The 18,002-nt window shown below is 49.8% G+C and overlaps 1 protein-coding gene across 1 annotated transcript in view; it reads right to left on the bottom strand.

Moving 5' to 3' along the window:
* The window catches only part of PROZ (protein Z, vitamin K dependent plasma glycoprotein), a 264,854-nt gene extending 247,848 nt beyond the window's left edge, over positions 1-17,006 (bottom strand). Inside the window, exon 1 of the mRNA XM_078657699.1 lies at positions 16,879-17,006. Within this exon, the coding sequence (XP_078513825.1) occupies positions 16,879-16,951 (73 nt within the window). The 5' untranslated portion in view covers positions 16,952-17,006. The remainder of the gene's footprint in view (positions 1-16,878) is intronic.
* Positions 17,007-18,002: the final 996 nt, after the last annotated feature.

Here is an 18,002-nt window from a genome sequence, read left to right as displayed (position 1 = left end):
CACTGTGGCGCAGGGGCCCTGAGTGACCCTTCTGTTGCGGCGTGCCCGGAGTTGGTGGTGCCGGCCTTGGGGGTCTGCGGTCAGGAGGACGGGCACTCCCTCCTGCCGCCTGTCTGGCGGCCGGACCGCGTGTCCTGAGGAGGCGCTTGCACAAAGGGAGAAGGGCCGGACTTCAGAGCATCCACCGGCCCCAGGGAGAAATTAGGTCGGGACCGCTGGATCGGCCGCGGCCCTGGCTACAGCAGAGGGAGGAGTCCATGACACGCGGCGAGACCTGATGAGGCCTGAACTCTACGAGGCAGTGTAGACCACGTTGGAGGCACCTTGGGAGTGCCGCTACACTGCGCCATTGATGCATCTGGGCGGCACTGGACCCCGCCTGTTTGGGACTCGGATGGCCTCAGACCGGGAAGGCCTCCTGCATCACGGAGGCATCAGGAGAGCCGGCCGGCCGGCCGGAGGTGGCACCCCAGGCGCAGAGGCGGTGAGGAGTGCTGGGGATTGTGGAGGGGGAAGGTACCGGTGCCCCACTCTGAGGTAGAGGCGGCTGCTGTATATTGCTCTGGACTCGTGGCCCCGTGGGGAGATGGAGTCCGAGGGGGCACGTCCAACATACCCCTCCGTCGCACCTGAGTGTTGCCTGGGCGCCTGCGGAGTGAAAGGAGACCCTGCTGGCGCGTAGTATGCGTCTGTGACTGGGGAATGGAGACCCCTGCGTCCGCCAGTAAGGAGCAGATGAAGAACCGACTGAGGTACGGTGGGGCCAATAGGAGCTGAGGTGCAGTGCTACCAGGGGCGGCAGGATGTCCTAGCGACTGACTCCCTTGACTACCTGCCGGGTTCCGCAGGACATCATCACAGGGCCTTGGGGGGCCTGGCTGGCTGCAATCCAGGCGTGGGAGACTACAAAATGAGACCGAAGAGCGCTGCAGCTGCACAGATGAACAAGTTGGATAAATATGCGGTCCCGTTGGCGGCCCCCCTGACCAAAGGAGCAACATGGGGCCATCCCGCGCCGACTGAACCCTGTTTGGCTTCCATTATGGTGGCAATCCAAAGTTTGGGGACCACCTTGGAGACAAAAATCGACAAGATGTCAATTAAGATGAATCTTATTCGCGCAGATTTTGGCAAGACGTCGGACAAGGCCAGGGCCAATGAGACAGACATCTGGGAGCTCCAGGCCTCTTCCAAAAAGCTCAAGCAGAGGGTTAATGAACTCGTACACCAACATCGCCAGGTAGCCCTAAAGCTTGAGGACCAGGAAGGGAGGGCCTGCCGGAACAACATCCATGTGGTGGGCATTCCAGAAGGTTCGGAGGGACCCAGTATGGACCTTTTCCTGGAGGACTTGATCCTCAACTGTCTGAAACCAAAATGTCTCTCCAACATGTTCACCATCGAAAGGGCGAACCGTGCACCAATTCCCAAGCCCAAGCCTGGAGCGCCACCAAGGACAATCATTGCGAAAATTGTCAACTATAGGGACCGGGACGCTATCCTGCAGGCCGCCAGGCAGATGGGAGACCTACAATATGAGAATACAACTGTCAGGTTCGTCACAGACTTTACGCTCAAAGTTCAACGTGAACGACGCTCCTTTGATGGGGTGAAAGCAGCGCTTCGGGGTAAGGGAATCAAGTATATGACATTCTTTCCGGCCAAGTTCAAAATTATTGCTGGCGGCAAGTCCTTCTTCTTTACTACGCCATCGGAGGTACAAGACTGCTTGGACAGAGGAGCATCACAGTCATCCGCTTCAGCTGCAGGTGACGTGTGAAGGGACACTCGGGCCAAGTCACTGGGTTACCTGGATGGTCGATCGGACACTGACAAAACGAGTCAGCGCTCATGGCGATCGAGGTCTAATAGCCCTAACATGGGCGACACCCAGAGACACTAGTGGATGCTGTTCTTATTGCAAGAACAGCTAGGGGTCTACAGATCCTACTAGAGGCTTTTCAACGTTTTATGTCAGAGCGGGACCTGAACATCAATAATGCAAAATCTTTTATTATGCAGGTCGGCACCCGTCCTAAGACCCAGTATCCTTTTAGAGTGGGTAACCCAAAGGTCCCAATAACTCGATCCTTTTGTTACATGAGGGTGTTGTTCGACGACTCCCTTAAATGGGGCCCTCACCCCCAGAGAAAAAGAGGGGAGGTTACCAGGGCAAATTATGCCATATTTAATTTTGCCTCTAAAATGGGTAAGCGGCCAGTGGCGGCTTTGCTGAAAATATACCAGGCCAAAAGTGTAGCGATAGCCAGCTACGGCAGTGAAATTTGGGGTTATGTCGTCTTGAGTGCACTCCAAACAGTAGAGAATGCCTTTCTAAAACGTCTACTAGGGGTGCCTAACAGTACTTCAAATGTGGTGGTACATGAGGAACTGGGATTGCAAGTTTTAAGTGATGTATTGGCCCTACGTCCCATACTTTTCTGGCTAAACTGCTGGCTAAACAAGGAGTTGGTTCTCACCAACCAGATCCTCTTTGAAATAATGAACCTAGATCATAGATTACACATTCCATGGGTAAGGTACATAAAAAATTGTTGTAAGGAGCTGGGGCGGCCGGATCTCTTTTTTAAACCTGACCGGATTACTAAACAGGATGTTGCCTCTATAAAGAATTCTTTTTTCCTACTAAGGTCTATGAGTAGAGAAGATCAAGAATTAGGCAAACAGAGTGTCCGTAGTCATTTACTGTTACAAACTGTCATGGGCATTGAGCCATATCTCACGTACCCCATCTCTACCCATGAACGTTTTCTACTGACAAGATTCCGGTTAGACTACTTTCACTTGTTATTAGCAGTACCAAAAGGCAGTCACAGAGTCTCCGCAGGATTTGCTTCACTTTGTGTTTTTTTGTAATTTTTATGTGGGACCTCGTCGACATTTTTTATTTCCTCTTTTAAAAAAATGTACATTTTCTCAAGTCCGCCCCGCTCTCCTTTATCTACAGCTGCTTCACCCAGAATGTATTTTATTTGTGGTAGGATTTTTAAAAGCTGTTTTTAGGATTAGAAATAGTCTGCCCGATTAAATTGATTATGTATGATGCATCTGTTTTAAAAAAAAAAAAAAATATTTGCTGTGTGCACCCTGAAGAATCTTGTATATTATATCAATTTGTATAATTTATGCTGTGTCTTGCTGGGAGGATTTACATGCCTTGTTTACTCCTGGTGAACTGTTTTAACATGTTTTAATTGTATCTTTTATGGTTTTAAAACTTAAAACCGAATAAAGTGTTTTGAAATTGAAATAGTGGACTCTAGTTGATTGAGGGACTGCAATTATGGACCCAGACGAGTTGTAATGTAATGTATACATACTTTTTAGAATGTTGGGGTTATGATCCTCCCCGAGGGGGTGTCATTCGGTCGGGTGGAGGGCTCTCTGGACCCAGAATGGGCAAGATCCTGGGCTGGAGCCACTACACGACTTTAACTACTCGTCCTTCATGGGCAGACGGGCCCGGCCAGCCAATGGGGAAGTGGGAAAAGCATTTTGTGGGAGGGGAGAGCGATTTATAGGTGCCAGGAGGATTTAACTGAATATGTGTGCACATGCTTGACAAGTTACTAACTTTGTGGGGGAGGGCGCTTAGCGGCTTGAGCTGGGACCAGCGCATTTTCCCCTCTAAGCAGTTTTTCGGGGGAGGGTTCTCTCTCTCCTTGGGTGTGTGGGGCAAAAAGCTGTCTGCTAGTTGGGTATGTGGGTCGTTGGAAACCTACATGGCAGGGTAGCAGGGTGGGGGGAAGGTGGGGGGAAAGCAGTTTCCTGGTTATGTAGTGAGGTTTGGTATGGTTGGGGGAAGGGGGAGGGGGTTTGGGTTGGTCACAAAGGGAATGTTACGATGTGCTGGTATGATGTTACAGGAGATTCAGATTGCATGCTAAGATAACATCTACCGATGGCTACGAGGTGGGATAAAAGTCTTAAAATACTTAGCTGGAATGTCAACGGGTTAGGGGACACGCTCAAGGAGTATAGTGCTCCAATTTGTTAAAAGGCACCTCCCGGATGTGGTCCTCTTGCAGGAAACACACCTGATCTGTAACACTTGTCACGCACTAAACAGATGGAGATATACATTGGCGACTCACACCGGCTTTACTTCAGGATCCCGTGGGGTGGGTATTCTATTGCACCGTAATTTTCCATATGTCATTGACCATTCAGAGATGGACCCGTTGGGGCGATTTGCAGCGATCTCGGGGAAGTGGGAGGGACGCAGACTCAACCTGGTGACGGTTTACATTCCGCCAGGTCTCCAAACTCAGTCATATCATGATCTGGGTGGGCTTCTCCTTTCCCTACCTGAGGTGCAGCTCCTAGTAGGCGGGGATTTCAATGTAGGAGTATCGGGAAAATTGGATAGACACCCACCTCGGGACATTGCGACTGGGCATATGTGGCTCTCCAATCTCCTTGAGGCGTTCGGTTTGACTGATCTCTGGCGTCGTCGCCACCCAAATCTACAACAGTATACATTCTTCTCAGGCCCGCACCACACTTTTTCTAGGATAGATTATATCCTCACACCTCTGCAACAGGACACATCAATTCGAGAGATCAAACACTTGGCGAGAGGTATTTCGGACCATTCCCCTATATGGGCACATCTCATTGTTGGGGATCAGAGGATGGGCAGTGTTGCGCCCATAAACGCCTGGTTCCTTCGCAATTCTGAGACCAAGAAGAAGATCACCCTCTCAATCTACCAATACTTTCAAGAAAATGTTGGGATGGTGGAATTCCCAGTAGTCCTCTGGGAAGCATTCAAAACTGTGCTGAGGGGTGAAGCCATCTCCACAATTGCTGGGCAACGTAAGTAAAAGGAGGCAGAAATGTTAGCCATTGAGAGCGACCTTCTCGCTCTGGAGGAGGCAGCGCAAAGTGACGGGAATCCCGAAATCCTACATCAGATGCAACTTAAAGCGGCTGAATACAAGGCTTTGGCCACCAACGCTGCTAAGACCGTAGCAAGGGACAGGGACGGCCGATTGTACGACCAAGGGGACAAAGCAGGCAAATTAATAGCCTGGTTAGACAAAAAGAAGCAGGCGCAGAGGGTGGTGTCTGAGCTTAGAACCGAATCGGGGGCCCTCCTTACTGAACCTCAAGAGATAATTAGGGAGTTTGCAACTTATTTCCAAAAAGTGTACAGCAGGGGGTCGGATCTTCCGGAGGAAGATTTATCTGCTCTATTGGCTGACATTACACTGCCCACCCTCTCTGAAGACGATCAAGAGACTCTGGAGGGTACACTCACAGCGGAGGAACTGGCCAGGGCAATCAACGAACTCCGACCTGGGAAAGACCTTGGACCCAATGATCTCCCTATTGAGCTCTACAAGCTCAAACCCCACTACTTGGGTAAACACCTTAAACACATGTTTGAGGACTGTAAAGAACAGGGGATATTACTGAGAGATCAACACATCGCTACACTGGTGGCCATTCCTAAAGAAGGGAAACCAAGAGAGCTGTGCACCTCCTACAGGCCAATATCGTTGTTGAACGCTGAGCCTAAAATCCTTGCGAAGGTGCTCGCTAATAGGAAGAAGCCGATAATCACCACGCTGGTCCATCTGGACCAGTCAGGCTTTATGACTCACTGCAACACTGTGCTTAACTTGCGCCGCCTCCATGGAGTCTTAGGACACTGCCACACGATCCAAGAGGATGCGGTTGTGGTCTTGTTGAATGCCGCAATGGCATTCGACACGCTCGAATGGCCCTACATGATAGCAGTTCTCAAGAAACTGGGCTTTGGTCCTAATTTTATTGGGTGGGTGCGCCTCCTCTATACTGAGCCTTTGGCCCAGGTGGTGGTGAATAATAACATTTTGGAGATTTTTACTCTGGAGAGAGGGATGCGGCAGGGCTGCCCCCTTTCACCCCTGCTTTTTGCCCTTTCCCTGGAACCACTTGCAGCCTGGATAAGTCAAGATCTCTCTCTAAGGGGCTCAGATGGGCAGAAGGGTGGGAGGACTGGATTTTGCCTTACGCGGATGATATCCTCTTATACCTTGCGTCCCCTTTTAAATCCCTCAGAGTGGCCCTAGACATTTTTACCAGTTTGGGGAAGAAGTCAGGATATAGCATTAACTGGGAGAAGTCCCTCCTCTACGTTCTTCATGGCCCCCCCCCGGCAATTCCGCGCAACTGCCCGATCATGGTGGCCACGGAGGGGTTCATGTATCTGGGAATTATTATCTCCAAGGAGAAGGCGACTAGATATGAGATGAACCTCCTACCGCCTTTGCAATGGTTCAAAAGGGATACCGCTATTTGGAAGAGGCTCCTGTTGTTCCTACTGGGTCAGGCAGCACTTTTCAAGATGATGGCGCTGCCACGTTTTTTATATGCCCTCCAAAATTACCCAGACTTAGCCCCACAACAATATTTTGCGGACGTTGAGGCCACCCAGAGAGACCTTTTATGGTCTGGAGTGCCTTGGATATCCCTCCAGAAACTTACACTGGGATGGTATGATGGGGGAATAGCACTTCCTGACATTTGGAAATACTACTGGGCAGCACACCTTTCTGCCATAAACCAGGGTACGTACTGTGGTGGTGATGATCCCGGCTATGGGAAGGACAGGTGGCTCCTCCCGGGTGGGAACTTTGAGGCTGCACTCTATTCTAAACCCAGCAGCTATCCCCTCACGGGACCTACAAAACACGCTGTCCAACTTTGGCACATTGTTAACCGTAAACTGGGATGGGCTGACAAACTAACACTAGCTACCCCGCTATGGGTCTCCGAAAGGCTGGGCACATTGGGTCGCACAAAAGGGTTTCGCAACTGGGACTTAATAGGGATCTCTCATAAAAAAGACTTGTGGGGACCCAATGGGGTGGTGACATTTGCCTCCCTTCAGCACACGTACGACTTAGCACACATGGAGCACTTTCGATATATTCAGGTCAGACACTCCCTCCAGGCGAACATTCCACCCGAAACACTGCTCCCAGAGTCCACCCCCCTTGAGGACAGACTATTGGATGGTCACCTTCCAGAAAAGGCTATCTCCCTCCATACAAAAAACGTATACACCACACCCCAGACCCCCTTCTTGCACTTAGGAGAAAGTGGGATGCTGACGGGCTTGAGATAGATGAAGAAGAGAAATAGCAATATCAGCAAAATTGAGATTGATACAATTGAAAGTACTACACCGAGCCTATATCTCGGGCACCTGATTGGTAGTGATGGGCAGGAGTGAGGACAGGCTCTTTAGCAGAAAATGTGGAGAGGTGGGGACGTTCCTTCACATAATGTGAGAGTGCCCTCTGCTGCAGGCTTACTGGAAGTGGGTACACAACTGTATGCGTGTTGTGTGGGGGGTTGAATTGCGGCCCGAGGGTAAGAGGTGCCTTCTAAACATCTGAGAACCCACAGATCTATCCACGAAGGGCAGACTGTGGGTAACGCTGGGTCTCGCAATTGCTAAACAAAATATAGCACGCCTATGGGGAGCGGTAACACCTCCAACACTCAGTGCATGGAAGAAGGACATGGACTGGTGCATGCTCCAAGAAAAAACAGTCTATGTGGCCCGGGGTTGCCCCCGGAAGTGGGTGGCAGTTTGGTCAAAATGGAATGAGTACTGTGGCAATGTGTGTGAACCTCCCCTGGTCCCTTCCCTTGATGAACCATTAGCACTGCAAGAGACTCGTGCATTTCTAACATCTTGTATGCTATGACACCAGCTGTGACATATTTGTATAACATTCTGTAAAAGCAACACTGTGACAACTGCCATCCCTGTATGTACTAACCACCAAGTTTATTTTTGCTAATAAAAAGATTTAAAAAAAAAAAAGGAAAATCCAATTCTAACATCCCAGGGTTATGGTCTGATATTATCTTAGGTATGATATCAATCAGCGTACTTGTAAAGCGTGCTACTTACCAGTAAGGGTCCCAAGGCGCTGAGGGGAAGGGCGGGGGATGCTGCTACTGCTCGAAGAGCCAGGTTTTGAGGAGCCTTCTGAAGGCGAGAAGGTCTTGGGTCTGCCGTATGTGGGAAGGGAGGGTGTTCCAGGTCTTGGCGGCGAGGTAGGAGAGGGATCTGCCACCGGAGGTCGTTCGTTGGATGCAGGGGACAGCTGCGAGGGCGAGGCTGGCAGAGCGGAGCTGGCGGGTGGGGGTGAGGAAGCTGAGTCTGCTGTTCAGGTAGGCTGGACCGGCGTTGTGGAGTGCTTTGTGTTGCTGGGTGAGGAGCTTGAAGGTGATCCTCTTGTCAACGGGGAGCCAGTGTAGGTCTCCCAGGTGGGAGGTGATGTGGCTGCGGCGGGGGACGTTGACGATCAGTTGGGCGGAGGCGTTTTGGTTGCGTTGTAGTCGTCGTAGGTGTTTGGCTGGGATTCCTGCATAGAGTGCATTGCTGTAGTCCAGTCTGCTGCTGACGAGGGCCTGCATCACCGTTCTTGTTTCGGTGGGGATCCACTTTAGATCCTGCGGAGCATGCGGAGGGAGTTGTAGCAGGAGGAGGAGACGGCGTTGACTTGCTTTGACATGGAGAGGGAGGAGTCGAGGATGAATCCTAGGTTGCGCGCATGGTTGGTGGGTGTTGGTGCTGTTCCCAGTGTGGTCAGCCACCAGGAGTTGTCCCAGGCTGAGAAGGTGGGTCCGAGGATGAGGACCTCCGTCTTGTCCGAGTTCAGCTTCAGACGGCTGCTCCTCATCCAGTCGGCGACGGCCTTCATTCCCTCATGGAGGTTGGTTTTGGCGGTGTGTGGGTCCTTGGTGAGGGATAGGAGGAGCTGGGTGTCGTCGGCGTAGGAGATGATGTTGAGGTTGTGATGGCGGGCCACTTGTGCGAGGGGGGCCATGTAGACGTTGAAGAGCATCGGGCTGAGGGATGAGCCCTGGGGGATGCCGCAGATGATGTCGGTGGCTTCGGATCGGAAGGGTGAGAGGCGGATGCTCTGGGTTCTTCCGGAGAGGAAGGACGTGGTCCTGTCAAGAGCCTTCTCTTTGATTCCGGCTTCTAGGAGGCGTGTTTTTAGAGTGCGATGGCAGACCGTGTCGAAGGCGGCTGAGAGGTCCAGGAGGATGAGGGCTAATGTTTTGCGGTTGTCTACTTGGCGCCTGATGTCGTCTGTGGCGGCGATGAGGGCAGTCTTGATGCTGTGGTTTCGTCTGAATCCGGACTGGGACGGGTCCAGGATGCTGTTGTCTTCCAGGTGGTGGGCCAGTTGCATGTTGATGATTTTTTCGATGACTTTTGCCGGGAACGGGAGCAGGGAGATGGGCCGGAAGTTCTTGAGGTCCTTGGGGCCCGCTTTGGGCTTCCTGATGAGGGCGTTGATTTCGGCGTGCTTTCAGCTTTCCGGGAATGTCGCTGGTTCGAAAGAGATGTTGATGACCTTCCGTAGTTGGGGTGCTATGGCAGCATCTGCTTTGTTGAATACGTGGTTTGGGCATGAGTCAGACGGAGATCCTGAGTGGATGGAGTTTATGACCTTGCATGTCTCGTCATCGGTAACATTGGACCAGGAGGTCAGGTGGTTGGCGCTGGTGGTGTTTACAGGGGGGGTGGTGTCTGGCGCAGTCGGGGCGGTTGTGGTGTTGAAGCTGTTGTGGATGTCAGCGATCTTGCGTTGGAAGAAGATGGCTAGTGAGTCGCACAGTTCTTGTGAGGCCGGGATGTCGTTGGCGTTGGCGCTGGGGTTGGAGAGTTCCTTTTCGGTGCTGAAGAGCTCTTTGCTGTTGTGTGCATTGTTATCCAAGCGGTCTCTGAAAGAGGATCTTTTGGCAAATCTGATGAGGTGGTGGTGTCTGCGGGTGGCGTCCTTGTGGGCTTCGTGGTTGTCCGGTGTGCGTTCGTGGAGCCATGTCTTCCGGCATGCGTGTTTGGAGGCCTGGAGCTTGTTGGTGAACCAGGTGGCTCTCTTGTTGGCGTGGCTGTTGGAGGGTTTCTTGAGCGGGGCGAGGGTGTTGGCGCAGTCGTCGATCCACTGTCTGAGGTTGCGGGCTGCGTTGTCTGGGTTGGTGGGGTCGGTGGGTGGGTTCTTGGTGAGGGAGGTGGTCAGCTGGTCTTCAGTGACTTTGCTCCAGCAGCGGCGAGGCAGCTGTTGAGTGCGGTGGTGCGTGGTTGGTTTCTTGAAGGTGAAATGGATGCAGCGGTGGTCGGTCCAGTGGAGTTTGGTGCTGTGGTCGAAGGCAATGTGGGAGCCTGTGGAGAAGATGGGGTCAAGTGTGTGGCCGGCGGCGTGGGTGGGTGCTGTGACGAGTTGTCTGAGGCCAAGGTTGGCGAGGTTGTCAATCAGGGTGGCGGAGTTGGCAATGTTGTTGTTCTCGAGGTGGAAGTTCAGGTCCCCGAGGAGGATGTAGTCCATGGAAGTGTGTGCGTGGGTGCTGGCGAGGTCGACGATGGAGTCGCTGAACTGAGCTCGGGGTCGGGGGGTCTGTAGATGAGTGTTCCTCTGAGGGTTGTGTTGGGGTCGGTGTGGATCCGGAAGTGTAGGTGTTTGGCGGTGTTGAGGGTGTCGTCCGCGTGGGTGGCGATCTTGAGGGTGGACTTGTGGACGATGGCTATTCCTCCTCCGATTCCATTGGTGTGGTCCCTGCGGGTGATCTTGTAGCCGTCTGGCTATGGCGATGTCGGGCATCGAGTAGATGTTCCACCAGGTCTCGGTCAGGAAGGCCACGTCTGGGGCGGAGGTGTCGAGCAGATCCCAGAGCTCGACGGCGTGTTTGCGTTCGGGGCGGGTGTTGAGGAGTATGCAGCGGAGGTGGTTGTGTCCAGGCTTTGGAGGTTTGGTGGTTCTGTCGCAGGTGAAGCTGCAGGTGTGGCAGGAGAAGGGTCCGTGGGTCCGTGTTGTTGCGGCTTGGAAGCAGGTGTGGTTTCGTCTGGTGTTGAGTGTGCGGGTGGTGCCGGCGTTGTAGTGGATTCTGGTGTCGTGGCTTTCACGGGGTCCAGGGGTTCTGGTGCTGGGCGCGGTCCAGGCACGGACAGGCGCAGACAGACTTGCCTTAGGTGCGCCTTCGGCGCGCCAGCGGCGTGCCCGCTGCGCGCGTCCGCTTCTCGGCCTGCATATGAGGTGGCTTGGGAGGGAGCAGCAGCTGGGAGGGGGAGCGGGGAGGCCAAAGGGTGTGTAGGGGGCGGGGCCACAGGGAAGAAGCAGCGGGAAGGGCCTGAAAGGGAGCGGTGGGGGGCAGGAGGAACTGGCGCACGGGCAGGGGGAGGCGAGAAAACAAGTCCAGGAACACAGAGGCAGCAAGCAGAAGATGAGCAGCGGCGTGGGGGCGACCTGCCTGAAAGCAGGGTCAAAGGTCGCTCCTGCTACCGCTGTTAGGCCTGCATATGAGGTGGCTTGGGAGGGAGGAGCAGCTGGGAGGCGGGAGTGGGGAGGCAATGGGTGTGTAGGGTGGCGGGCCGCAGGGAAGCAGCAGCAGGAAGGGCCTGAAAGGGAGCGGTGGGGGGATGGAGGAACTGGCGCACGGGCAGGGGGAGGCGAGAAAACAAGCTCAGAAACACGGAGGCAGCAAGCAGGTGACGAGCAGCGGCATGGGGGCGACCTGCCTGCAAGCAAGGTCAAATATCGCCCCCGCGCTCAATCTTAGCGTTTCTTGCTTTCTCTGATGTTATGAAGAAATAATCTAGACGCAGATGTTTTCTATGGGGGGCAGAATAAAAGGTTTCCCCCAAGGCTCCCTTACCATTAGCACACCATACATCCATCAACCTAAATTCTTTAACTAACCTTCTGGTAGCCTTAAAAACGTTGGTTTTCTTCCCAACATATAAACGATCACTTGTTATATCAAATCCTCCCTCCAAATGGAGGTTCAAATCCCCACAGAGGATTAACGGAGATGACCATGCCGCTAGTTCAAGACTCAAAAACTGCAGCATGTCTGGATCGTCCAGATTTGGACCATAAATTGAGCATATCGTCATTGGGGTACCCTCAGTCTATAATTCAACAATAACCCAGCGTCCCCAAACATCTTCTTTGACCCGTTTGCAAACCCCCAAACCAAATCTTTTCAAAATCGCTACCCCTCTAGTGGTCGTACCCCTCTAGTGGTCGCGCAGCCAAGTAATTACATACCCAGATCATTCAATCACTTCCGGTTGTTCCATACAATATGAGTCTCTTGTATACAAAGCAGATCCACCTGCATTGTAGTTAGGATTTGGGCCATTATCCCCCTTTTCTTTTTATCATTCAAGCCACAGATATTCCATGAGCACACTGAAAATGTACCCATCATTATAAAAGATTAAATTGAACTTTCCTTGTTTACTCTGCCCAAACCCTGAGCTGTATTTGTATTTCAACAATAAAAAACACATGGTTCCAAAAAGTTTCATCACCATAACCTTGATGCCTGACAAATACCCTACCCTCACAATGCCGTCCCTTGCCCCTCCTCCTAAACCACCCATACCCACCCAAGAGCACCCACCCCCACCCAAACCACCACCCAAATGAGGAATTAGGACTGAATAGTCATTTTTGTGATGGATAGAGGGGATTATGTACACTCCACTTACCTCCCTACCCCCAACGAGATAAAAAAACTGAAAAACTAACTACTGAGCTACATTCCCTCTATATTGTATTTAGAAATTCCTTCGCAGCTATCTCTGAAACGAAAAAAAGTGTTTTATCTTTATAGATAATTTTGAGTTTAGACGGTTTAAGGAGGAAGGCCTGTGCACCTTTAGCTTGAAATAGTGGGATCATCTGGTGCAAATGCCATCTCTGCTGAACCGTGACCTGACAAAAATCAGGGCGAACAAAAAACTCACAGCCCTTCCCACCCCTCTTCCTGTCCGGCCTTGCTAAGTCATACAAAGACTCCCTAAGTAGGAAGTTATTAAGACATATCAATATAGCCCTAGGCTTCCCATTATGCCCCCCTGTTCCTCCCCTCAAATGAAAAGAAAATCTATGAACTCTCTGATGTTCTACTTCCCACTTCCATTGACTCAGTTCAGGGAAGGCCTCTGAAAATAAATCAATAACGAAATGTCGTATGTCTTTGCCTTCTTTCCCTTCTGGAACACCAAGTATACGTAAATTGTTCCTTCTAGAGCGATTCTCTAAATCAATAAGTTTCCAGTTGATGTCGTCTCTCACAGATTGTAAGGCTGTTATGGTCGTTTTCTGCTGCACTATCTGGTCCTCCATTGTAGATATTCTTGCCTCCGCTTCCCCGACCCTTGTAGACATCTCTGTACAAGTCTTTACAACAGTGCTTACTGTATTTTGAAGTTTGCGGACCACACCCTGTGTGCGTAGTCCCTCCGCTTTAGTTTCCCCCCTGTGTGTCATTATAGCTTGATAGATAGTATTCAGGGTAATCTCACCTTCTGCCAGAGCACCAGTACTGGCGATCTCTCCAGTTTCACCAATGCTGCAGCACAAACCTACATTATTTTCACCAAGCTGTGGTGAAAATTAATCGTCCCAAACCAATGACCCGGTTTTATCAGATATTTCTTTAGAAGCAGATTTGGAGAGATCCCTTAATTTACGCACAGTTCCTTTATCGACAGAAACATCCAAACTCATTTCATCGTCATCCTGCAGGACAAAACTGGTCTCGCTCCTATCATCTGCCCAATCTCCTCCAACACTCTCATTGTCCGAAGAGTTAGATGGATCTGACATCGAGTAAAAATTTCCACCTGAGTCCCCTGAATCCACAGCTTTTATCACATCTTTATCTAAGCTCTCAATATTACATCCAATATCTTGTAATTCCTCTCGGGAGCTTATAAATACCGAAGACGGAACACCCCCCTGACCATTAACAGGTAGCACTTCTACTTCTGATGTATGCTGGGGAAGAACAAATGATTTGGGTGCCTCTGATACATCCCCTGATTCATTTGCTTTATTCATATTCATATCATTATTCTCACCAGGGAGTATTTCAATCTGAGACATATCCAGTCCAGCACCTACATTACTACATCCCGGATCTGGCAAACATATACTTTCTCCATTCGCTATCAACTCCATTGACCCTTGCTGCATTAAGGGCTTTTGTTTCACTCTAGGTTCAGATGTTGCAATTATTGATACTGGTACTGCTGCAACTTTGTTGCCAGATTGAACAGTTCCTGAAGCCCCTGGTGCAACAGTATCGGGGCTCTTACCTTTCGCCTGCGTCTTCTTGAATATACCCTGAAGCTTGAGTGTTTTACCCGCTGCACTGTCTCCATTCCATGAGACCCCGGAAGAGAGTTAATTTTATCCAGCTGTGTTCCTGCCGCGCTGCCACGTCCGTTACCCGCAGAAGCGGAGACATGGGCGGGAGGAGTTGAAATCGTTGATGCTGCCGCCCGAGTCTTAGGACCCTTTCTAGCGTTTTTCGGCGCCATCACCGTCCATGCGCTCTGGTCCTGGATTTCTGGCGAATTTCCTGACTGAGCCTCAACCACTCGCCAGAACCGCTGCCGTAAATGGAGCACTCTGGAACTCCACAGATATCTGACAGGGCTTCAGTATTTACGACAAACTGCCCGTGGAGACCCCTCAAAATACAAGTACCGCCACATCCACAGCATGCCCAGAAGTTATTTCACGAATTGCAACACATTAGTCATCGGGAGGTTAAGCAGGGGGGGTTACCAGGGAGGAGCGTCCACAACCTGCTCATACGATCGCGAGTCGACCGCCATCCTGCCTCCTTCCAGCACAATGCCACATAATTCCACTATAGAAATCCACTCCACACCACACACAATTCCACAACTAACAGTACCAATTCAACCCACATAATTCCACTCTACACCACATACATCCACTCCCATCCAAACTAAAACACATAGGTAAAAGATATTGTCATTTACAATCCCAATAGCTCTAACTCTCACAAATGCGAGACCTATAGCATTGCAAATGCTTGTTGCTCTTTATCTTTCTGCCGGGACATCTTGTATTTAGGTCTAGCTTGACAACACATCCTCTTCACATATGTTATCACTTATTTACAATCCACGTAGAGAGAGCTTTGGCTCCTCCAAAGGATACTTTTTTACTCACCTAATTTTATTGAATGTTTGGTGTTATTGCAACCTCTCGGAAGTGCTTCCGTTGGAATGCATGAGGGACTTTACATCTGAAAGAATACTCAATCATGACACAGCCGTATTCAGTTGTTTATCTGTGTTCTAGATAGAAAACAATTCGCTTTTGCTATTTTTCTCAGCATCGGCAAAGACAATAGGTCTGGCTTTACCCTTCTGAACTGCATTTGAAGGCAACAAGCATTTGTGCGTACCTCTTCATGTGTTAGAACATTTAGGTTATATCTATTGGCTTTGCCTATGCTTATTTAGGTCGGTCTTGAAATCACAGCTGCCTCCGGTATCTGGTTTTATAAATGATTTAAAATATACATTAAGTGATCTTTGGCTTCACCCAGAAGAGTGTTTTCCTCTCACCTCCTGCTTTTGGCTGTTTGGTGTATTATTCCACCCTCTCGGAAGTGTTTCCTTTGAAAGTCATGATGGAGTATTTTACATCTGAAAAGTTTACTGAATCATTACAATGTTTGTCACAGAATCCTCACACTCTTTGACACATTAGCTTTTTTTATCTCCAATATGCATCAGGTACAGAAAACAATCCTTTTTGGCAACACCCTGTCCCCTGCACCCCCCTTCGCCCCTCAGAGGTCATTGGCTAAGCCAATAAGTTTGGCTTTAATGTGTTAAATAGCATTTGTGCATGCAACACATGTACATGCCTTTTGTGAATGCTTGTGTTTGCATGCACTGCTGTTTCAAAGTCAAATATATTGGGTTTGCCTATGCTTTTTATGTGAGGCTGCCTGTCTCCATTCCCTCTCCTCTCATTCCTCCCTTTCCTTCTCTTTGCCTTCTCTTACTATTTCTTTATCCGTACCCCTCTCTCTCACTTTATCTGTCTGCCCTTTTCCTTTTCCATCCTATCTCTCTTGGCCTATATATTTACCAGTTAATCCATGTACCCTATTTTTGTTCGTTCATTCATTCATTCATTCGTGTGTATAAATGTCCATGCTCCTAGTAAGAGTTTTTGGAATAGCTTCCTGGTCCTCTCCCTTTTTCTCCCTCTTATTCTCACCCCCATCTCTACCTTTCAATGTTCCGCACATTTCTTTTTCATCTCTCTCTCTCTCTCTCTCTCTCTCTCTCTACCCTTCCCCACCTGTCATTCTTTCCCTCTGTCTCATCTTTTACACTCACCAGCTCATTATTTATGTATTTAACAATTTTTCTGCGTCAACTTCTCTCTCATTGTTTTTCTGTCTGTACAGCTGTACTTGCAATCTAGATTAAATCTTATTAGTTTGATTTACAAGGCTTTTTTGTATCTTTCTGCAACCGTCGTGGTCTCTCGCTTTCTCTCGCAACTCCCCCAACCCCTTTCCTCTCAGTATCTCTTAATCTCTCTCAACTCCACTCTTTCTATGTATTCCTCCACGTTTCTTTCTCCCCTCGCTCCATCTCTCTTTCTTATACACCCATCTTTCTTAGATATCCCATCTCTGTCAATGAACCTTGCTTACCCTCGCCCACTCTCTCTCGGCCTCACAATCTCTCTCTGTCTTTTTCTCTAATCATCATCTCTACCCTTGTTTCTCTCTCGCGCCACTTCTCTCTTTCTGACGCCCCCTCCGTTTTTTTTTTACCTCATTCTAATTTCATTATCCACTTTCTGTTTCTCTCAACTTTTCTTTAGAAGATTCAACGGATCTGAAACGACGGCAAAGATGTTTTCTCTATTTCACGGTGAAGCTATTCTTGCGACCTGTCTGCCCTCTGCTTCAAAGTAAAAACCTAAATTTACTATTATTTTTTTTTAAGTCTTCAGAATGCATATAAATAACACTCCGATTTACCTGTTTGTTCGGCTTCGTGTAGAAGTATTAGGAAAAGTACCCATGAGGCCGTGACGGGATTCGCCATTTTCATGTTTCAGCACTGTTCAGTTTTACGAGCTGCTTTTGGCCTCTCGGGACAAGTCGAGGATAAACACAAAGGTTAAAGTTCAAAGTCCGAAGCCCTCGTTTTAATAAACACATGCGAGGTCAAGCGGCTGCTGCCAACCCCTTTGCTGATAGAACACTGCCATTTAAAGATCACCGAATAGTTTCGTTTTTTTAAAACAGTGTTTTTGGATGGGGAGAGGAAAAACAAAAGCCGTATAAACGCAACCACTAACACCGTCTGTATCAGATTAAGTACTGGGGGCCTCATTTATGAGGCTATGTGTCACTTTTAGGCCGCTGGTGCGTCACTTTTTGTGACGCACCAGTGGCGTAAAAAATGCGCCTTGTTGCGCCATATTTACAAAGTGACGTATCTAGGTAGATGCGTCACTTTGTAAACCCCTGCGCCACATTATACCTGCGCCAGGTATAATGTATGCAAGGGGGACATATTGACGCAAGAAAGGGTCGTAGAAGTGACGCAGTGAAATCTATGAGATTTCACTGCGCCACTTCTAGGACACAAATGCGTCAATTTCTTACGCCTGCCTCACAGCAGGTGTAAGACTGACGCAGGCCCGCGTCACTTTTGTGACACACTCCAGCAATCAGGGCCGGACTGGGAACTGAAAGCAGCCCTGGCAAATTTCTGAAAACCAGCCCCCGTCCGGTGGGTAGCGAGCGAGCGCAGCGAGCGAGCCCGACCGCTACTAGGGGGGTTTGGAAACCGACAGACCAAAAGGGTGCCTTTTACAGCACATTTTTCATTACATATTCAATTGAATCAACTTTCAAAGTACAGTAAATAGTAGATGATGACCTTAAAGAGCACCAGGTTGGCCACCCAGTCAAATGTACCCATAGACATCCTTTCAGAGAGCATCAAAAATAGACACAAGTAGTGAATCAGAGAGAGCAAAGTAAAAGTGAGACCAACCCCCACATGGTGTGTAGCGAGCAAGCACAGTGAGCAACCACTACTAGAGGGAGTTTGGGGGGTTGAACTTGTCCCCCCCCCCTGTAGCATCGTGCTA

The sequence above is a fragment of the Lissotriton helveticus genome, chromosome 8, assembly GCF_964261635.1.
Source record: "Lissotriton helveticus chromosome 8, aLisHel1.1, whole genome shotgun sequence".
NCBI lineage: Eukaryota > Metazoa > Chordata > Amphibia > Caudata > Salamandridae > Lissotriton > Lissotriton helveticus.
Note: the sequence above shows the minus strand (reverse complement) of the source record. Positions and strands in the feature narration are given on the sequence as shown.